The sequence below is a fragment of the Apostichopus japonicus genome, chromosome 13 (genome assembly GCF_037975245.1).
Source record: "Apostichopus japonicus isolate 1M-3 chromosome 13, ASM3797524v1, whole genome shotgun sequence".
Classification (NCBI taxonomy): Eukaryota; Metazoa; Echinodermata; class Holothuroidea; order Aspidochirotida; family Stichopodidae; genus Apostichopus; species Apostichopus japonicus.
In genome coordinates, this window is record NC_092573.1 from 20,853,109 (window position 1) to 20,876,668 (window position 23,560).

The window sequence follows — 23,560 nt, forward strand, 5'->3', positions numbered from 1 at the left end:
ACCACTGCAAATTGGACTTTTCCATTTTGAGTTAAATCTCTAAGGACTTCCTAGAAAATGTTCATTCTTACAACTAAACATTGTGTTTTTACTTTCATCAATTATGTAAATTTGTCATTATTATTTTGATATTGTTGTGTGGTTTGTTGTGGAAGGACAATTTACTAAAATAAAAATGAATTGAGATGTGAAATATTCTGCAAGGGTGATTCCTTATTTTTAATATTTTTATTTTTAGCATTTGCCAGGCCGCACAGAATGATATCTTCAGATGACAAAAGTGTGGACTGCTCCGTGAATAACGTTGCAGCCGTCACTTCTATACCACCTCTAACTAGAAAACAGAAAATAATATTCTTTGCAGTCGGAACTTGCTATCTGTTTGATATGATGTCATTCTCTATCTTAGCTCCATTTTTTCCAATCGAGGTAAGTCTGAAAAGAAAGAAAAAATGAAATACAGAGAGTGTTTGCTTTTCCAACTTACCCCTAGATATCTAACTGACATTTTCATTCTCTTAGAACAAACGTTTCATGTCCATTTCTCATTTTGAGATGACAGACGGGCTATCTACTTTTGAATGTCCCTTTAAATTGAGGAAAATGAAAGTACCCCCTCCCTCCTCATTTGTCACCTTGTTTAATTAATTTGTTGATAGCCATTTGCCTTTCTGCAAGTAAACTTAATGTGACAGTTCATATTCCATGCAAAGATTGTGAAGAAAAGTTTTGGTGGATCAAATCTTGCACCCAGCTACTCTCTCACCCAGCCCCTACATCTGGATAGGTCTGCTTATCGATGGTGGGCATAGTCCCTTTCCCCGTCCCCAAAACATTCTCCATTGAGCAGGTTGTTATCTAATATGACACTAGCTTTACCGTCTTCTAAAATAATTTACTCGTCACCTACAGTAGGATGCAGTAGAATGTTTGGTAAAATATGTGTTCATATTTTCTGCAGGCTAAAGTGAAAGGCATTTCTTCAACAGCAGTTGGTTTTATATTTGGTATTTTCAACCTGATCATCTTCTTTGCTGCACCAATATTTGGAAAATATGTGAGTTGCTACTGTATTTCTCCTAGAACTTAAAGTGACTTTGATGTATTTTTTTTGGGGGGGGGGGGGGAATTAGTCATCGCACGCAATAGTTGATAACTGCTTCTCGTTTAAAGCAGCAGCTATCGTTCTGTAAATTGGAAGGTGTGGGGGTTGGGGGCATTGGAAAGGAAATATTTTGAAAATTTTGTAAAATTGTTAAGTTGTTTGCAGTGTTTAGGTCAGTCTATGATATCCCCTGCCCATTGCAATGTCTTGTCAAAACTTTCTAATGATATAATGGTATAACAGGAGTAAAACCTTTTTCTTTCAGCTTCCCGTTCTTGGTGCTAAATATTTATTTCTGGCAGGGTCATTGGTTGCCGGTAGTTGTAACATTCTCTTTGGGTGAGTAGTTACCAGAGTAGCAATGCATAATGTGTATGTCGTAAATTCACCAGTATCTTAAATTACATAACTCACCTTGTGCCAAAGCTAAAATCCCACCCAGCCCTTTGCATGAAAGTTAGAAATAATTCAAGTAGAAAGAAGAGCTGTTTTTTCACACTTACAGTAGTATGGAAAAACAGTTTATTTAAGTGTCCTTATGTAGAGATGTTTTATCATCAATCAAGCAAAAAGGTATGAGCTATAGTATTGCAGTGCAATTATCCAAGCCACTCACTCTGTCCCTGCCCCCTTCCCCCCTCTATCCCTCCAACTAGTGACTGCATATTATACTATAATCTTTGAAGTTACACTATGTTCAGTTGGGGCCATTAATTTCATGGAATAACACCACTGAATGTTTTACATTGGTAGGTTATTAGAAGAAATTCAAGATCCTCAGATGTTCTTAATCTATTGTTTTGCGATACGAGCCATCGAGGCCCTTGGAGTGGCTGCATCTATGACTGCTGTTATGACTATAGCTGCCAATGCCTTCCCGCACAGAGTCGCTCGAGTAATAGTGAGTCTGACATCGAAACCTTCTTTTCCTCCATGAGGTTAAAATGGTGACTATAGGCAGAACTTTCATTTTGAAATGTCATTTTTAAAGGGGAAAAAAAACATGAGAATTTGAATACTATTACAGTGTTTCTATAGTTATACTGGTTTACATAATATTCAGCTCTTCAAATATGCTGAAGACTAAAGCATTTTTCCTTCCTTTTTTTTTGTGGCATGATGTCCAGGGTCTTTTGGAAACCTTTTCCGGAGCAGGATTTATGATAGGACCTCCTCTTGGTGGATTTTTCTATGGTGTAAGTATTCGGAAGGTTCAGAAAAATATTCATTCCAATCCTCATCATATATAGTTAAATCATCTGTTTTTACTGTACCTCCATGGTTAAATAGACTTCAAATGCAGAACCTCATCCTTTTTCTGCAGTACACGAATACATTCGATAATAGCATGCAATTGGACTGTTTCAATTTGAGACTGTTCTAACACTTGAAAGTTTAATAGACAACAGAAGTTTTGTCTTTATACAATTCTTTGTAATGAGAGCTCTTGACATACAAGCCCAGCTAGCTATTTTTGTCTATTATATTATGGCCATCACATTTTCTTGCCTGACCAGATAGTATATCTTGTTTCAATTCATTCTTGTATATTCTCATTACTTATTTTGTGCTGCAAAACAAACCTTGCGATCGTGTTCCCTTCTGGTTGTGCGAGTGGATATTTCGATACCATAGTAATCAATATGGCTCTCCTATTAACATAAAATACTGTAGCTCACTGCATTTATAGTATACTATTTCCATCCCTGCAAAAATGTTAAAAAACTACATAGTTAGTTTCTAGCATTGTTGTCACAACTGATGTTTAAAATCTTGAGAGAGAGATAGTTTGAGAGAAAGACTGTTGATAGACAGGGAGTTGTTTTTCCAACAAGACTTAGACCTAAGCCTATCACACTTTCTTAACAGAAGTACTTAAACCTAGCCGATCTTCCCATATAAGAATCAGGGCTGAAGTCATTGCCATACACCAACTGACTGTCAAGGCTATAAATAAGCTACATTTTAACCTTCATGAGGGAAGAGAAAGTTAAGCAAAGGAGGATATTTGTTTGCTCTTTCTTGCTAAGCATATCATCAAGTTTTTACAGAGCAATGCACCACTAAATTCAATGATTCTGACAAGAAATGGAATATGATTATGAAGTTATGACACAAACAGTATCTTCAAGGATAGCTATCTCTATTACCATTACATTTTCTTTTTCCTTTTATTATTATTCAAAGATTGGCGGCTACAAATTGCCTTTCATCGTCCTTGGCTTGGTCTGTCTGACATCGGTGACCATTAACATATTCATTCTTCCTTCCGTTGGTAAGTTAAATAACTTTATCATGATTTCACCGCATGCATGTACTTGAAAATTCTCTCCAGGACAGTCTGAAGATGCTGCTAGCATTTTTCAAGCTGTATAAATCCGATAACAGACAGCTCAAGTAGTTTCCATGGAGACATTGATTTTGGAATTTTCTGCATCCTTTTGTCAAATCTAATTATAACAGAAAGCATTGTTGTCTTTCATGTTTCTGTATAGTGTTATGTTTTCTCTTTTTTCGTGAGAACAACTTGTTAAATAGAGAATGCAACGTAAAGAATGTTCAGTGACTCAACAAAAATAACAACATACAGGTTAGGGGAGGCAAAGGGAACGACCGCCCCCCCCCCCCAGTTGAACATATTTTTAATTTTTTTGTTTATGATATCCCTAGTAATTTCAAAATAGAGAATGCTTAGATGCAACTTACAAGGCCTGGGAAGTGCCATTCCAGCGATCTGGGAGGCATTTTCGGCCAAAGTTTTCTTTTAGGCTTCGCGCCAACCCATGGTGGCGCTATGCTTGGATAGTTTGCCTACAGGCTTTGCCCCTCCCTTGGCAAATTCCTCGCTACGTTCCTGATACAAACTGGGGTGGCGAAGGGGGCAACTGCCCCCCCCCCTTGAGAGCATATTTTTTTTTATGATATCCCTAGTAATTTCATAATAGAAAATGCTTAGATGCAACTAAAAAGGCCTGGGAAATGCCATTTCCAGCAATCTGGGATTCATTTTCGGCCAATATTTGTGGCGCTACGCTTACATAGTTTGCCTACAGGCTGCGCCCCTCCCTTTGCAAATTCCTCGCCACAGGCCTGATGGGAAACTTAACTTTCCCACTTGGTTCTCAAAAGATGACTGAGTTTGAATAAAAAATCCTTTTTCAATCCTGTCATTTTGACGGTCTCAGCTAATCTTACTGACAGGGTATGGATTTCAGCTTAAGTCACAGCTTTGCAAAGCAACTGCTGCTGTCTTTCACCGTTTTTTTACAAACTTTGTAAGCATTTCAGATAATCAATGACACGTTCGATGATAAATTCCACAGGTGTAGACCAGCAAGAGTCTGGGTCAGTTATGAAGATGTTACAGATTCCAGCCGTTTATCCAGTGGCTCTTGGGATGTTTGTAGGAAGTGCATCTCTGGTGTTCCTTGATCCAACACTCTCAGTTCATTTGTCATTGGTAAAGAAGAAGAACATTTATCCTCTACTTTCTCATCATTCTATCTTATTTTAGCTTGTCATTCAATTGAGATATTCTCGCTGGCAATTAGATATTAAACAATAGCCTGTTTATCTTCTTGTATATAAATGTATATGTATGTATTTTAGATCCTCCTGCAAGCAGGAACTCACAAAGAAGCCTCATTGGCTTATCAAAGCCGCAAGCTGACCGAAGTCAGTCTCTTACATTCATATTTAATGTCCATGGTTATGAATTGTCAATTGTCAACAACTCTGTAACTGGACGACATACATTAATCTTGGAGTGACTCGAAGGGGGGACCTTATGATTGAAAGGCACCGGCGTTAACCGCTGAGTTAACACTCCTATATGTAAAGGGTGAAATGTAAAGGGTGAAATGGTGTCATTGTTTCAATAACAACAAATACACCCATATACACAGACAAGAAATATTATCATACCAGATATCGACTATTAAAAGGTACCTGTTTTGGGATTTAAGCACCTAAAAGCCGGCTAATTCAATTTTTAGTTTTTATAAGTCAAGGGGCTATTCCGGTTTTCAAGGTTATCATTAATCCTTTTATTGTGCTAAACCTTTGGAATACTCTTAATTGATGACAGTAAGCTCTTCAGTGCATGACAATTGCTAACAACTCAACCAAAACAGATTCATTGAAAAAAAATGTGAAAAAAAAATATGTGGAAAAAAAATTTTGAAAAAGAAAACTGAAAAAAAAATTGAAAAAAAAACATTTTAAAATAAAAATTTGATTTTTAGTTGTTGAAATTTTGAAAAAAAATTGAATAAAACCAAAACAGATTCATTGAACTTAATTTGTGCATGAGCAGCCTTAGATGACATTCAACATCTTGACAAAAGTAGTATTATTTAATGTAAATGTATTATTTTAGGTCATAATTATTTTCTGAAAGCAGATTAATTTCTTGGCATAAAGTCATAAAGTAAATTTCTTCAAACTTACTTTAACTTTCATCTCTCTTTCTCTCTCTCCCCACTTACAGTTTCACGTTTCTCCTGAACTTATCGGTGTAATATTCTTGCTGTTCGGAGGCTTTTATGGAGTGGTTTCACCTCTATGGGGATACGTTGCAGATAAAACGGTATTATTATTATGATCGTTATTTTCCAAACAACAAAGATGTTGAAATGGAAAAATGTCTAAGTTCCATCTGGGTACCAGAAAGAAATGCTGAAAATTGATGAATTCCCTGATTGGTCGTGCAGAGAATTACAGTCTCAATTTAGAGTAACAGTGTGAGTGATGTGCCTCAAAAGTCCCAACGGAATGAAGCGTGTTTTCACAAAGTATGCTCAGATTCTGTTCAGTCAGCATTGATCTGAAAGTATTTACTATTCAAATCTCATCCTTCGGAAAAGAAAAAAAATCAGATTGCTTCCAAAAAATACAACCAGGGGTAGAAAAAACCTTGCCAACCATCTGAACAAGATTGTGGGATATTGATTTTCCTCAAGAGATTTCATTGTGGAAAAAACAAGAAAGGTAAATAAAATCCAAAATCTCCAAAATATAGGAAGATTAGAAAGACTTAAGAGGTGGTAAAAGAAAATTGTTATAAAAAATGAGTGTGTTTGAGTTTGTTTTCATTGTAAATTAAACTCTTTTATTAGGATTGCACTGTCGTCTGTCTGATTCATACAAAAATAATTAACGTAAAATTGCTGGTACTAAAACATGTTCGCATGAAATACAAAGGGGGAGGGGGGGTGGGGAACTTACCAACCCTGCATGCCACCCAGAAGTGTGTCTCCATTACTGACAAGAAGATGTGGTTGGAGAACGATAGCTTGACTTGGATTGTGGCAAGCCCTGTACAAGATTGTAGAGAAACAATGATAACATTTTTGTTATATCCTCATTTTTTTATAATATGAAGGCAAGCCAACATTTTCTCACTATCTTTTATCTACAGGAAAGTACAAGAATCATGATGGTTCTTGGCTACTTTTTTCTGTCTTTTGCCTTCCTCTGCGTGGGACCCACCAGTCTATACTTCCTCAAGCTGCCTCAGTAAGTCGAGTCAATTAAGTTGATCGTTATGATCGTTATGACTAATTGTCCTTAACCGTTTCTTGTCAAGGGTTTAATGGTTCATGTTCTGCTTGGATCATTGTCACCTATTTTAATTAGAAATCATAAACATAATTTAAATCCCTTTCTAGCCAAGAAATTCTCTGCTAATTCCTTAGTATTACGATAATGATGGTGGTGATGATAGTTTCGGTGATGATGATGGTGGTGATGATGGTGTCAGTGGTGGTGATGACTGTGGTGATGGCATGGATGGTGATGGTAATGATGAGAGTGATGGTATAGCTGGTGGTGGATTATGATGATTATGATGGTTGTGGTGATGATGGTGCCAGTAATGGTGATAACAGTGGTGGTAATGATGGTGGTGGTGATGATTGTGGTGGGTATGACTGTGGTGTGGATGGTAATGATGAGAGTGATGGTATAGCTGGTGGTGGATTATGATGATTATGATGGTTGTGGTGATAATGGTGTCAGTAAAGGTGATGACAGTTGTGGTGATGACAATGGTGGTGGTGGTGATGATTGTGGTGTGGATGGTGATGATGACAGTGATGGTATAGCTGGTGGTGATTATGGTGATAGCTGTGGTAATGATAGTGCCAGTGATGGTAATGACAGTGGTGAGGATGATGATGATTGTAGTGGTGATAGCTTTGGTGGTGATGACAATGATGGTGAAGCTGATTGTGATTATAGTGATGGTTGTGATGATAGGTAAGGTTGTGGTGATAGTAATGGTGAGAATGGTCATCATCATCATGTATTGGTATTTCTAGCACATTTTTGATGCCTCACTGATATGAGAACTATGATATCTGACATACTTTTCTTAACCTAAGCACATCACGGACAGAAAACTGACTGAGAAATTATAGACAATTTGAAAAAAGATAAGACATTTCTTGGGGCGATTCAAACCAGTCAGCTCATGTTTATAAGCCCTGTGCTCTACCAACCGAGATATCCTGCCCTTACAATGTCTATATAATAATTTCTTTGCTGTGTAACCCTCTGGTTACATGTAACCCTCTGGTTACATGTAACCCTCTGGTTAACTGTTTCACATGTATACAGCACTTTTCCTTGTTTGTAGGGCCCTCTGGATGGTCATACTTGGCTTGGCCGTGGTTGGACTAGCTCTCGGCTGTGCCTTGGTGCCTGCTCTACTCGATCTTCTCTCATCAGCCACGTATGTTTCCATCATTTCTGTTCAATTCCAAGACAGTTTGCTAGAGGCATAAATGTTTGTATGTTTTAGCTGATGGGAAAGGGGAAGTTGGTTGGGGAGGGAGGGGCGGTGGGGTGGAGACAAACTATGTTGCATTGCCATCATTTGAGAGAGCTGAGGGAACATGTGTTCCACCATCTCCATTCCTTTGTCATTATTTACTTTTATTAATTAAGCGCTCTTGCTTTGTTTCTTTACAGGTGGTATGGTCTACCTAATGATTTATCTACACAGGCAGTTGTCTCCGGTCTCTTTAACAGCTTCTTCAGTTTGGGGTAAAGTTGTTAATGTATTGGATTATAACATTAAAGCAACTAGTGGTTTTATCATCACTTAAAAAAGCTTGTAGCAAATATTTACACTTTTCACCAATTCCATCTAGTTTGCAATTTTGATGCAAAAGACATTCAGTTGTTCAATATGCAAATACATGTTTAAGATGCAAATAAGACTAGTCCTAGAAAATGCCACAAGGCCAAGATGGACTCTTTAAAACACCTCCATATAAGACATACCAATATTATATATTCTGAGGATGTGCCTGCAAGATTAATCAAGGGTGGAGGGGCAAAAACGGGTTTGATACCTTGGGGCCTGAGAGGGTGTTAATCCAGTACTGCTCTCTAACCCCCTCTCCCCACCCCACCCCCCCCCACTTTTCACCTCATTCGTTTGCATCCTCGCACAGCTAATCAATTCATATTCTTTGACAACATCTTTGCTCTGAATAAACCATATATTATGGTGTTTCATACATATGTTTGTATATGTTTATGTATGTATGTATGTATATTACAGCACAGTACATTTTGTACATGTATGTATTTGTATGTATGTATGTATATGTATGTATATGTATGTATGTACATGTATGTATATGCATGTATGTATGTATGTATTTTTTAATTACTATTACCCTTTTTTGTTCCTTTGTTGGTTTCTCGTAGAGCGTTTGTGGGGCCTACTCTTGGTGGTTACATGGTGGATCGCTTTGGCTTTATGCATACAGCTACTGGTCTGGCCATGTTAAACTTTGTGGTCATGTGGGTAATACTGCTCTTCAGCATGTGGGAATATCGCTGTGGCAAAGGGTACGTTTCGTGCATCTCATTCATTTCTACAGTTATTGACAACACTTTAAAACCTCAACATAGTTAAGTGCAGGTTTAACTTTTACTTTGCTTTACCTTTTCAGATTAACGAGCCCCAGGGGATTATTGGATTATGACTAATATACTCTCAAAACTGAAGACTTTGAAAACAGGGGGCACAGCGAAATAATTGTTTTGTGGCCTGATCGGGCTCTGGATGTCCTTGAGTATATTATTTTAAAGAGAGAAATGGGTGATTCCTCAACTTGCTTCATAGAATGATTCAAATTATGTTCAAAATATAAAATAAAATAAAATGTACTTTGCTGTAATCTTTGATGCCATTGTTGAAGGACAGATCAAACTGCCTTGCAGCTTTTTTCCCAAGGTTGTATCAGATAGTGGGAAAACTATCATATCTTTTTCTTTGGGAGGGGAGAAAGGGGGGGGGAGGTGGGGGAAGAAAGAGCCTGGAAGCAAAGAAATTAATTATACTGTCTTGGTGAAATTTGCCCACAATGCCCACACACCAGTTTCCATATAATATTTCTATATTTTTATAGTTCTATGTGATATTTCTGGTTGTATTACAACAGTGGATGAGAATGAAGCAATTATGTTGTCAATGGAAGATGATTCACATTTTTTTGATGCAGCCAATCTTGAAAGTAGGAGACTGAATTCAAATTCAGAACAAAAGCGACCCCTCATTGCAGATTTGTGCATCTATGACACGGCACTTGTTTGATGCTAGCACTTTTTGTACAAGCGTATGAATTCCTATCAAATGTATCACAAACATAGCATTGGATAGAATTGCATGAAATTATCAGCAGGTTACTTAAAATATATATATTCCTCTTCATAAATGTCCAAAAAAGAAATTTTACCTCTGAAGTATTCAACCTTAGAGCTAACTCAATTTTTTTTTAAAGACAAAACAAATGAAATTTGATTTGCTCCTTATGAATGACATTACAGAGGGCACATTTGTTTATAAGATTTCAATATATCATATCTCCTCCAATGATCAAGGAATTGAATAATGAAGTTTGGCCAGAGAGAATCATTCTACATTTTTGGTTTTGATGATAATCGTAACTTTTGCATTCATGATGGCGAATGTGTGTATGTGTGCGTGTATGTGGGTGAGTGCATCTGTGACACCCACCTTGTAAACACGATATCTCAAGAAGGGAATGTCAGACTAATTTCATATGTGGTGTGTCGAAGTACCACATTGAGTACAAGAAGCTTATTGTTTTTAGAGGGGGTCAAAGGTCATTTGGGGTCACCAGGGGTCAAATTGTGAAACCTTGTAAAAACGATATTTCAAGATGGGAAGACCTCATATTTGATGTGTAGGAGTACCACATTGAGTACTAAAAGTCTCTCATGTTACATCATCGAAACCACAATGCATTTTTGCATTCAAGTTTTGTGAATGTGATACAGTTCTTGTGAACTGACTTTCTAGTTTTCTTGTAAAGACTGTTTTTAATCTCAATGTCCAAATCTTCTTCATATTTTATTAATGCATAATAAAATGGATGGCTGATCATGATGACACAATAACCTTATGTAGTCATAGAAACAAGTTTCTCAAGTTCTCCAATATTTGAAGAAATAACGGCTTTTATAGCCTTAAAAATTTACCTCAGATTTTTCAATCTATAATTACACATATTTCATTTCTAATTTTGTAGCAATCAAAAGCATTTAGTAAAAGGCGACATTATTAAAAATAGGCTGACGGATCCCATGTTACTTTAAAGTTTTGTTGATTCTATGTCAGGAGAAGAACCCCATGGCGTTTCCTCGGACCTTCAGACTCTCGGACTAACGAAGTTAGTGAGCGGAGTCCTCTCCTAAGCGATGGTGCAGTACAATGTTGACGAGGAAATTCATCTCATGCAGCTGGATATGCGAACACATTACAGCAGTTATCTTGAAAACAATTATGTGCCTTGATTTTCCTTTGTTACTTATTCGTGATAGTGTAAACATCTTTTGCGATTTAACTCTATCAATACGTGACTCCATCATTCATAACCTATAAACGTATGTACATATATATTTTGATATATGTTGTCATGCAACAGACATGAGTATGAGTTTTAAGTCTTAAAGTTACCTTGTGTACACCAAAATCCAAGGATATCCTCAGCGGTTAGGAATGCTATGGTCGAGGCTCTAATATACGTGCAAAAGATAGTTTTTTGTTTTTTCTATCATTGTAACTGATATATATATGTAGATAAAAAATACCATTGAAAATGATGCATTCCCGATCCATATTCCCTCCATCAGTCTTGTGTGTGATATTTTAGCACCTGTGTTCATACATTTAAAACAATGGTAAATTTTTAATGCTCAACAATATAATTTTTTGATATTTTGTCGATGTTATTTTCTATATTTTATTTCTATAATCGACATTATTGCATGGAAACATTGATATTTGAATTTTTGTTGCTGTTATTTTGGTGTTCATTGTTCATTTATGTACATTAAAGCTCAATTGACACGTCTATTGTTAAATGGAATGATAAGTTTGATTTAAATGAGAGTCAATGGAATGTAATCTTTCAAATTCCGTTTAAGTCTTTAAGGGAAACAAAGATAAAGTATTTCCAGTATCGCTTTCTTCACCGTATTTTGGGAACAAATTATTTATTATTTCAAATGAAAATGACAGATAACCCTCGTTGTAATTTCTGCGGAGTTTTTGATGAAACAATAGAACATCTTTTTTGGGAATGTAATATTAGTGCTAGCTTTATTTTAGACGTTGAGCAAAAAATTTTCAATAGACAGTTTGTTTTTTCCAAGAAAGATGTTTTCTTTGGATAATAACTGTTATCAAAACATCCACTGAACTTTCTAATATTTTATATCAAATATTACATATTTCAGAAGAAAGTTAACAATGGTTCGTTAATTGTAAACAAATTTTTGTATAAGTTCAAATTTCAACTACAAGTGGAACATCAATTACATAAGAACAAATTATGTGGGCGGTTTCCGTTCCAGACTTTAAAGGCCACTTTTAGTGCGTACCCATTTTTAATTGAAGAATAGTGGTTGCTGTTATGCCATTACTGTTATGTTTATATGCATAAAGGTCTTAATGCAGAATGTTTGCGTTTATGTATTTTAAGAAAAAATATGTAATAAATGTTGTTGTTGCAAAAGATGAACAATTAATGATGGCAAAAAAAAAATCAATTGACATGATACATCTCTCATTTTCTAACTTTATATATTGTTGAAAGTAGATATATTATGTTTAATTCGTAAAAAATATATATAGGCCTATAGCTGTTAAAATATATATATTTTTAAATATATATAATTAACATATATATATAATTTTTCACGAATATATATTTTTAACAAAATATATATTTTTGACCAAATATATATTTTTCATAAAATATATATTTGTAAAATATCTATATTTACAAAAATTTTACAAACCTATACGATTACAAATATATATTTTTACTAAATTATATGTAGTTACGAATATGTATATATATATTTCTTTACATATGTTTCTATATATATTGTGTTGAAAATATATATATTTTTACAAATGCATATATATATATATATTTTACGAATTAAACATATATATATATCTACTTTCCACAATATATATTGTTTAGAAAATTAAAGAGAAATGTTGACATTTTTAGCAATACTTTGCATAAGAATTGTTTGGTGTATAAAATTGAGCGGTAGTAATATCATAGAGCTTAAACAGATTTTTTTAACAATTGTGTGGATGGACGGACGTATAGATCACGAAAACTCACACCAGCAGCATGGCATGTATGAGCTAAAAAATAAGCGCAAACTTTTCTGTATTTGCTGACCAAATGAAAAACAGCAACACCAGTGGATATATGCATATACACAATGGAATGTATTACTGCTCATTGCGATGTATTTGAAATCAAGACTCTCCCTCCCCCCCCCCCCCCTCCCATTTCCCCATCTCTTTTAACTGTAATATACACTATTCGCTTTCATCGCGCCGAACGCTATTCGTTAATAGCTCCATGCTGAGATTTACTGCCTGAAGTACGAAGTACTACAATTAATAGGGGGCGCTCTGTCATTTTGTCATTCAGGTGAAATCATCGTCTGACTTACAGCTTTGTTACTTTGAAAATGTATCAAGGAAAGCAAGGAGACGTTGGAGATCTCAGGAAGAAAACGAATTTCGACTTAAAAGAACTTTTGAGAAGACAAGAAAAACTTTTATCAAATAGGTAACACTTGGTGTGGATTAATTGATTCCGTGTAAACAAGGATACTTTAGGCTACCGTGCTTTTCGCGGAACAGGCTCCATATCACTTTACTGTAGGCTAGAACCCCAATATCGGTGATTAGAATCACAAAGCTCCTGAGAAATGATATTATGCCTATTGATCTCTTGGGGAGTAATACTGTCTGCCTTGCCCTTAGACCTGCTTGACAGTTAAAAGATTGAGACAGTTGAAACCAGTTAAAATCTTAGTACTAGTTTGCTCATCAAATTATTTTCAGTTCAACTAGGCTAGGCCACATCTGCAAATGGCTGGAATATAGTCAAAGGAACTGATGTTTGGCTATCTTGTTGTAATCTCTATCACCTCTTTGCCAGACAATTTCTCCTATACTAAAAAGTTATTTTGGAAGTCCCCATGACTGAAGGTGTTCCCATTATTGATATAGGAAAACAACACAAGAAGGCTAACCAATTTTCAAAAGCTTTCATTATAATAAGCATGACCTTCAAACCCACATTGATATGAGTTGGTACTTTGTTGTTACCTTACTTATTTCTGCATCCCAATCTACTTAATAACCATTTATTTTTCAGATCATTACTGAGAAATCTCCCTGATGGAGGTGCAAAACTTAAGTCATTTGTTGAGAAAATAAATGTCATTCTTGATGAGCGGGGAGATGTGGATGGTGCAGCCCAGTTACTAGACACCCTCTCGTTAGGTGAACGAGAAAAGACAGTTGGTGGAAAAGAAAGGATCGTGCAAGATAGCAACAGCAACAAAGATCAGAAATCAACTTTGGAAAGTGTTGCAACAACTTCTGGAAGTGATCAATTTCAAAGTTTTCATTCAAACATATTTAACAAGAAATTTGATGAGAAGAAAGAACCGTTCCGACCATCTCGGACATTGAAATCTACAAACATTCCTGCTAATATTCCCAAACCGATCGGACATGAGAAAAGGAAGGAGGCTGGTAAAACAAAAGATTTGACATCAGCGTACTCCCCTCCAGTCAAACGTGACATTGTAAAGCCAGTCGATCTATCTGAGTCATTGAGGCTGCAAAAGTTACAGCAGGAGAAATTTGAGGTAAGTTGCCAAGTAGCTGAAACATTGTAAATGCAGTTGTCTGTAGCTTAAAATATTCTTTGTTATCCTAATTGTTCCAGAACATAAATTACTGTACATACTGAATCCTTGGAAATCTCTTAATATTGAAAAGTTTCATTTATTGCCAGGCAACTGTAATAATAAGATTTTCTTTGCAGATTTCAGCACAAAAACTGTAAAAGGTGTCTTTTTTGTCAATATCAATATATGAGAGAAAACCTTATGTTTCAACAAGAATGGGTAACTTGGCTGTCTTAACTTGTGTTGACAAAATAGATAAATTAATAAAAGTACAATAGACTCCAATCAAGCCCCAAAAAACAATAAAAGTCTACTGACTTAAAAACAAAACTGATAATTTCTCTACAGTATGATCTGTTGTGGTGGAGTGGTGGGGGGGGGGGGATGTGTAGAGATAAATGTACAATGCAGAATGCATTGCTCAAATCTCAGTTTAAGTTTATGTATTGAACACAAATTTTCTTAAACTTGTGCGACACAAAATGGGCTGATTTACATTTGTAAGCACCATTGCAGTCGATCAAAACTTTTTCAAACAACCCCATGAACAAATTCTTCTTTTTTTCAATGAAAATTTGGACCTGTAACAAGCAGGCAATATAGGGTTCTGTTTGATTCTAAAAACAATGGTTTATGTCCCCAAATCAGTTTCTCATGGTACTATTTATGATATACAGAAAATAAGTTTGGCAGGCTTACAACATTTATTTTCTGCATTTTTGTGAGATAAAACTCAACGCCAACCATGTATACCATACATACGAGACAGAAAAGTGTCTGTTCTTTGCATGAGGACCCGGTCTTATAGAAACGTTACTTTTATCATGCATCACTTTCTATCCTTGTTTGTAATTAATCTCTTTCAGGTTTTGAGAGCAGAACAAGCAGCTGAGAAGCTGGCAGAGAGACTGGGTATCAAGATTGGAGCAATCACACTTGATGTTGAGAGTGCTGGGAGGTGAGTTCAACATACTTCACTCATTTTATATGCATTATGTAAAAAGTTGTATGATATTCAACTTATATGTTACTGCTAATATTTATTGGGCCACTAACAGAAAGCTAAAGAAAAAAAAAATGTGGAAATTTCTCCCAAAAAAGTGAAATAAACACAGAACTACTGTGAAATGCCCTCATTGTGTTGTTTCTGCTCGATGTTTATGATTTGTGGAGTAAAATGCGCAATGTTGTTGTGAAAAAAATTGAAATCAAGAGCTTAATCCTGCTTGAAATCCTCAGGTATTCTACAGTACACGCAGGTATCTATTCAGTATCATTTTTGTCAGAGTTTGTCAGAAATTATCAGTTGTTTCCTTTTTTATTAAAATTGTTATTATGATTTCTTTTATATTTCTTTTACAATTCTTACAGCTTTAGAGAACCAGAAAATGTGAAAAGTGACGACGACAATGATGAAAAAGAAGGTGGGAATGATTTTGACAAAGTTAAAAGAGATAAAAGACTGTCTCACAGAGGAAAGGACAGCTGAAATATCTCATGAACTAAGCTGACCAGAATCAATTGTGTTTGCTAAACACTTTTGAAATATGGCAAGAAATGACTTTGAAGACTCGCCCCAAACCGTGTGCGGCCATCTGAAAAAGTTAACTTTCTGTTGCTTGCAAGTGGCGTTTTGTTCATGTTGCTACAAAATGCAGACAGTAATGAAACGTGATACGTTGTTATCTTTAGCTGGACCTGCGATGTCCATCGCTGTATCGTTTATACACTGTGCTGTGGGTATTGACCGTAGCTGTATGTAATGACTGTACACTACTGTCTAATTACCGACGGTAGCAAGCTATGTGTGTATTTTCTGGGATTGATGGTGGTGTCTAACACTTCTGTTACACCTCATTCGAAACTAGGTCAGATTACCGGCATTAGACGTTACTTTTCGCGCTAGTCTTCACACCCTTTAAGGTCGTTATGGTTTGTCTTGTATGAATTGACCAAAGTCAACTAGGGAAATCAAGACGCCAAAATTCAACTTCTGTTCAACTTGGCTAACTCTCTTGGTCAGGGGAGTTACAGGGTGGGTTCAGTACATATTGTGAGATTAGATAACACAGTGAAGTATCAAGAATTACCAGCCAAATAGAATCTGTAAATTTTATATTTGTTTCTGAAAATTTTAGTATTATATTTTGATTATTAATTTAGATTTTTTTTTTGGCCTTTACGTTTGGTAATCTTGGTTTACTGAATGGCATTGCCAGCACGATTCTTAATTCCAATATTCTTTCCCAAAATGGAGCTATAATAATAAATATCAGCAGCATGATGCAATGACCCAACATCAAGTTTGCCTTATAAGAGCTTAAAAGGGTATGAAATGCATATTTTTACTGGTGAATTGTCCTGAAAACCAGTAGCATTCGAAAAACATTATAAACACTCAAAGTTTGTTTGCTGTTGGAATATGAGATATCACAAACAAGATCCTGCTTTTATTCTCAGAGCTAACTGGTGATATCGGTTCAGTTTTTTTTGTTTCTATCTTGGTGTGACTATGTACAGTACAAAGAGTGTTCTATAAATAGTAGACAACTTATGTGATAAAGTTGTAACAGTTCTTACAGATTGTCTAATCGTATTTTGAAATAAAAGTCAAATTTGCTGTTCCATGGAAAGGAATAAACAAAAGATAAGCACAAAGATACAATTGTTTTGTAAATTTTGTATTTGTTTCTGGTATAAGAATTTTGCAGTATATAAATAAAAAAATGCTTGAAACGACTGTTTATAAAAATTTATAATACATTGCACCATATGAAAAGGAATATTGAAATAGGTTAAAGTGAACAAGTTTATGTTTTGAACCAACCAACCACAACCTCAGATATGAAATTAAGTTTTTGATTTTTTGTTATTTAAATTATTTTTTCATCTTAAGCAGCTGGTTGCTGTACATTTCAATTGTTTTATTAAAATTCCATATAAAGTTAATAATACATCAAATTTGTCTGTCTGGATTGAAATCTTTCAAATCCAAAGAATTTCAACTTCCCTCTAGCTCTGTCAGACAATTACACTAACATTTGTCATCCCAATTCTTATATGCAAATTAGGCAACACCTGTTTAGGACATAATTGATCTTCATTGGACCACTTGCAACAAAACTGATTCAAAAGTTAGGAGAAGACGTACATTACAAAAACAATTAGTTGCATTTTTTTACAATCACAATCGCCATTCAACTTTCAGTTCAATCCAAGGTAAGGTTATTACATAATCAAATTCATTTCAGAATTTTATAAATGAAGGTTATAACAAATTCAAATCAAAGTGTGGTTGTTTCCAGGTACAACCAAATTTCCTCTCATTTGATATTATAATAATCGTCGCTTGCAATATTTTGTAATAACTTTATTTACGTATAAATAACCTTAAGCTTGGTTCTTTGGCTACATTCGTAAAAATTGTAATCCACCAAAGATTCGCGACAGATACATTAAATAATATTGAGCAATAGGATTACAGCAACCTAGGAAATGATTTCATTAAGTTGCTGGCATATTCAATTCCAAATTAATAAAACATATTGATAGTTACAGTACGAACCATCTTGAATTTTTATTTTGAAATTTGATCTTTAAATACCAAAAAGTTCAATTCAATTTTTGAGAACCCATTGAGAAAAGTGTTGTTATAAACTCATAAGCACATTTATTATGTGCATAACCTGTAAGAAATTTCAACTTGTTGACCTTTGGGATCTTCAACAATTCATTTTCACTGATTGCTGAAACACACTATGAGTTAATGCGGCACGGCTTTGGCTGAAGTGAATACCGCAATTTTAAAGGTAAGTTTTTCGGATTCTTTTTTCTCCAGTATTTCAATTTTTTAAATTAATGTACGAAACCAGTTAAAACTGCAGATTCAATAACCGGTTTTAGTTACCAGACCGGTTTACCGTGCATCCTTTCTATGAATACCTTACAGTGTAGTCACTAGTCACTTCATAGAGAATCACCTTCATACAAACATATGAACCTCATGGTAAACATCTATACAATACTCTATACTCGTGTTTTGTACTATAGAAACACTCAAAGATCCACATTTTCAGTATTATAGAAAGAAAAATGCATTTGAATTTCAGTTTAACTAACTTTCAATTAGTTTGATTATATTGGTTGAACTTGTGCATGGATTGATGCAATGTACAGTAATGACGTGCCAGCTTTACACAAGAGGGGGTTAGCTTTCCTTCAGTATATTTTACTTAACCTCACAGTGGCAGTCTCTGTGGAGTAAGTGCTTAAGCTACACTCTATTTGATAAAAATTTATGACCAACAGCGACAAAAAAACAAAACTTATAAAGATATCTTATAACACACTATTGCACACTATACACCTCAGAGTTGATGCATTTCTGTCAATCTCCTGTCAGAACCAGATCGTAAGAGCTGCTGTGATCCTTCGATGTCAACTGACTTTCTAGCTTTCATCGGAATGTCACTGTTGCCTTTATCTCTTTGGGATGACCTGTGACCTCTGGATGAGGAATGGGTTTGTCTGCTATCGACGGTCGACGTGGTTGAAATTCGGTCAAAGCTGCCCCTGTGAGAGGCGGAGCTTTGAGAGAACTGCTGGGCTAGTTTCTTCTTTTTGTAAGTTTTTGGTTTCAAACTGTTTAAAACAAACAAGTTAACCAAATGAACTGATTTTACCCAAAAAATATCTTGAAAAACATCCTCAGAAATTAGAACAAAGCTGTAACCATTTAGTAAATTAATGTTCTACTTAATATCATGATAAGGCAAGCTATCTTAGATATGTACAGTAGAATAACCTTATTTGATTAAAAGATCTGATGGATTGCTCAAGATGCTAATTAACTTGGGTTATAAACATCAACCATACATCAGATTGCAGAGGTAAAAATAATACCAGTCCTGGTGTTAAAGGGTGTGAAGACTCGCGCACAAAGAAACCGTCCCATGCTGGTAACCTGACCTAGTTTCGAATGAGGTGTAACAGAAGTGTTAGACACCACCATCGATCCCAGAAAATACACACACAGCTTGCTACCATCGGTAATTAGATACTAGTGTACAGTCAATACATATAGCTATGGTCAATACCCACAACACAGTGTATATAGCAGCGATGGACATCTCAGGTCCAGATAAAAGATAACAGGGTATCACGTTTCATTACTGTCTGCATTTTGTAGCGACAAGAAGAAAACTTCACTTGCAAGCAACTGAAAGTTAACTTTATCTGAGCGCGGCACGCGGTTTGGGGCAAGTCTTCAATGCCTTTAAGCCAAACAAATACTTCTAAATAATATAAAATCATCATAACTCTACAGCTGACATGTATACATGTATAAATCTCACCTGCTTAATAGCTCATGGAGTAATGCCATATAGTTATTGTATTCAGCTTCAGAAAATACCTAAAATGGAAAATACAAATAAATCACGTTTTAAATATGGAAATGGTCCTACTGTATTATCATTTGCAATCAATAATCTAATGTCAACGGGGTGAAACACATGAATCAATGTGTGTTGGCAGTAGGTAAAGCTAGTGTACTCCTTATACTTTTAATGTCAGGACCGCTATATTTGGTCGTAATCGTCTACTACTGGCAAAAAGATTACCTTTCTTGAGTTAAGGAATTTGGTGTTTGTAGTCCTAAATCCAAAACAATATGGTTTTATGAGAACAAAGAAAATAAGCAACAGTCAATTATTATTTTTTTCAATGGCAAGGTATGGACAGTCACTCATATGTGGCTATTGTATCCTTATGATTGGATGACATTTTATAAAGTGCTAGCAGTCTTCAGACTCACTGTCTTTAAATCAGATAAAACTACATAAGGGACCCACTTATCTGTTTCTTACGGGTACACAACGCACCTTGTAACCGTATCGTGCATGCTCATAGGCATCAATGAATGCCTTGCAGAGATTGCTGCTAGCACCTTTCATTGGCGTGATGGGAGATTCTCGAACCTGGATAACAAACTTTCTGACACTACAGTCTGGTGTTCTTTCCAACCGTGACTCAACTTTCTTTACTAAATGATCTGTGGGAGGAAAATGCAATAATTGTCTGGCATACCGTTTTTACGGACACATAAATAAATGAATAAATAAATAAATAAACAAATAAATAAATAACTCACTCATAATATATCTAGCAGAAAGATAAAGTGACTATTAACAGAAATTCTGTAGGAAGCAGTCATTAATGGTCAAACTGGTGCCAGTAAAGGTAAGATGTATACCACAGTGGGATGCTTGCTTTGTGCCACCCTTGTACCCTGGCATTGTACAATCAATAATGTAAAATATGTTCTAAAAAGTTTGAAATAATATGTAACTTAAAAAAAAAAAAAAATTATACACAAGAAAAAACTTTCTTCCTCATCAAAGGACATGAAATGAAGTTTATGCGAAGACTTTGCAAATTTCATTAGAATAATAATTGAAATTTTCTACTTATATAATTATTGATGGAAAATGTGCATGCATTGACTAAAAGAACCATTTCTTGTAAAACAGCTGTACCTCTTTATGTGAGATCTCTGTCACTAGCTATTACTGCAAATATTTGGAATGCTTTTCTTACAGCGGCTTTTTAGGTTTGGTCAAAAAATTTGCCAAAGATATTGTATTCCTTTAAAATATGATAGCAATTAACCAAAACTATAGTAAGACATCAGTCTCTTTTGTTTTTCATCAAATCAAATGTAATTTGAGTGAGCAGTAAAAATAATTTGACTTAATACGCAACACAGTGTCGGCCGGACACTTTTCATTGTACTATGAAACACATGTTACAGTACTTGAACCTTAAAAGTATCCAACTTTTCAATTCACTACTTGAAATGAAACTTGACCCCCAAAAAAACTAATGAGCTAATATTTGTTTCGGGAATTTAACTATGGACTCTAACATCTATCAATTTCAACTCAAACAACTGTTTTAACTCTCTGAAAATACCTGAACGTTGTTCCAACGTGTCTGTCTCGATAGCATACATCCCTTGAGCTACTCTTGGCTCTGAGGAGCTCCGACCCCCCCCCCACCCCTATGTACAGAGCTCACATCCCCGCTAATACTGCATTCAATGTGTATCAAGTACCCAATCACACTAGCCCCCCAAAAAAGTGAAAGCCATGGTAAGTATGCCAAAGGGCAAGTCGCCACACTAAGTAAAATACTAAATCTAAAAGGGTGAACAACTTTTACTCACCAAATTGTTTGTAAGCATCTAAAGCTTTCAGCCTATAAATGTATGAACACTTTTCTGCAACAAAAGAAAAATTTTAAAGATTCAATGATGACATTTCAATTGCTTGGGCAGCAGCTCTGTAGCATTAAACAATCCCAAAAACGATGAAAGCTTTAAAGTCCATACTGTATGTCCTAAACATTACATACCTGTACAGTAATATCAATATTCTAACAGTCTCTTGTCTGGTTTCATAAATAAATGGAATATCTTATGAAAGGTTTGTACAGTGTGAGATGGATAAGTACACCAGGGTGGTGCTACTGTAGATATTATGGTGGAATCATTTGACCTGTATTTAAACCGTGCAACTAGAGAAATAAAAAATCTTAATTGCTTCTTTTACCTCTACTTGGACACCTGTGTGCATAACAAGTATTTAAAAATTCAGCTGGCATGTGACATTGAAATGCTGCACCAGTATATGAATTGAAAAGATGACAAAAGAACATAAATTTATTATGTGCTTAAATTTAAAGGATATATATATATATCTAACAATTTAAGCAGCATGTACAAATTATCCAGAATAGATGATAAAGTGATAACAGTTTGCCATAAATGAGATATGAGAGGCATGTATTTCATCATACCTCCACTGATATCCCCTTTTGTGAGTCTGTAATCATTCTCGACCAGGAGTTTCGGTTCATACTTTATTTGGTTTATCTGTTCCAGTCTCCGAGTAATCTCTCTCTGAAGGTTACGAGGTGCATTCTGTCCGATGGGATAATGTGCACCCCTTCTTGATCTTATTGTCACTCGAGAAATTTGTCTTTTAGCAAATAAAGACAATGAAAACAGCGTCTGCACAAAAATAGAATTGTTAGTTATATAAACTGCTTAACATATCATTTTGAAATCTTTTCACTCACTTTGGAGGGTACCCCACAAAATTACAGGCAAAATCTGACTAGACAAGCAGAGGGTTGCATGTGGCTCTGCTGTTCTGTTTTTGCCTTCACAATACAAATTACAGGACGCATCGTTAATTGGTCAATACTAAATTATATTAACGCTAGCCTAAGTAGGACAAAATTTTAAGCAAAGAAGTTCAACCGTTGGTCAGTGGACAAATGTTGTTGATTGATAACCCATGCAATACAAATATGATTGTAACCTGCTTATAATGATATTCTCTGCTAAAAACTAACTGTTGTAACACTAGTATTAACACACAGTACGGCTAGACCTAGCCTAGTTAGCCTTACTTTATAACAATCTTATGCAGTTACGCTAAATCTTAGGCCTGTTAGTCATTTCCTACTACTTACCAACACAGCTACGCCAACTATCAATACTAGAGTAGCTGGAAGCAAAGCTAGTCTGGATTCAGCCATGATGGTTCAAGAGGAAAGCCTCAGTAATGGGTAGTATACAATCAGCAAAGTGGCATTGACCTGTATCTGAAAAAAAAATCTTAGCACTGGGCTGAATATGAAAATTGATGTTAACGTTTCCGTATCAACAAAATCTGCTAAACATTTGCCATGTAATTAATTTTACATGGAACGCTGTAAACTCCTTTGACCAGGGTTTCTTGGACGGCAAGAGAGAAAAAATTTGTTGGAGCAAAGCGCCAGACAGAATAAAATATATCACTAAATCCATATTGAGAAATGAAGAGTGTAGACCGGTAAGAAGCATAAGGCCTAAAGGGTCCGTATAGCCGATTAGTTTAAAATTGTTAGTCGGACCGGATTTAGGAACTTGGGCGAATTATGCCTCTTTGATAAACTATACTTCGAACGTATACCCAACACCCTTTTGTACTTTCTGATAACGTATCCTACACCGAACCCGACCCCCCCCCCCCCTCCTCCTCATTCTGCATTATCTTTAGGCAAGTGATAGAAGTTTGAGAGATAAAGTACTGTGTTACTGAGAGTGGGCGGTCATTTTTTTTCAGGGTA

General features: G+C 35.5%; 3 protein-coding genes across 4 annotated transcripts; 2 read left to right on the forward strand and 1 right to left on the reverse strand.

The window, feature by feature from the left end:
- The first annotated feature begins 237 nt into the window (after nt 1-237).
- Nucleotides 238-11,532, forward strand: LOC139978669 (MFS-type transporter SLC18B1-like). Its single transcript, XM_071989055.1, has 13 exons — nt 238-429; nt 962-1,057; nt 1,371-1,444; nt 1,859-2,006; nt 2,233-2,301; nt 3,293-3,380; nt 4,429-4,565; nt 5,595-5,693; nt 6,525-6,622; nt 7,743-7,838; nt 8,078-8,152; nt 8,825-8,968; nt 10,764-11,532. Exons 1-13 carry the CDS (start codon nt 259-261, stop codon nt 10,861-10,863), a joined length of 1,395 nt encoding a protein of 464 aa, XP_071845156.1. The 5' UTR covers nt 238-258; the 3' UTR covers nt 10,864-11,532.
- A 1,545-nt stretch (nt 11,533-13,077) lies between these two features.
- Nucleotides 13,078-17,521, forward strand: LOC139978678 (uncharacterized). The gene is made up of 4 exons (XM_071989076.1): nt 13,078-13,248; nt 13,843-14,341; nt 15,250-15,341; nt 15,755-17,521. Exons 1-4 carry the CDS (start codon nt 13,148-13,150, stop codon nt 15,870-15,872), a joined length of 810 nt encoding a protein of 269 aa, XP_071845177.1. The 5' UTR covers nt 13,078-13,147; the 3' UTR covers nt 15,873-17,521.
- On the reverse strand, nt 17,049-23,405 carry LOC139978677 (protein C1orf43 homolog). 2 transcript variants are annotated; one of them, XR_011796992.1, is made up of 7 exons: nt 22,922-23,405; nt 22,241-22,454; nt 21,609-21,662; nt 20,266-20,435; nt 19,738-19,796; nt 18,364-19,024; nt 17,049-18,325 (listed from the first exon to the last, which is right to left on the reverse strand). XR_011796992.1 is itself a non-coding variant. In XM_071989075.1 (6 exons), exons 1-6 carry the CDS (start codon nt 22,985-22,987, stop codon nt 18,751-18,753), a joined length of 837 nt encoding a protein of 278 aa, XP_071845176.1. In that variant the 5' UTR covers nt 22,988-23,405; the 3' UTR covers nt 17,049-18,750. The 2 variants fall into 2 exon arrangements, 1 of the variants encoding a protein (XP_071845176.1); XM_071989075.1 differs by having other exon boundaries at nt 17,049-19,024.
- Nucleotides 23,406-23,560: the final 155 nt, after the last annotated feature.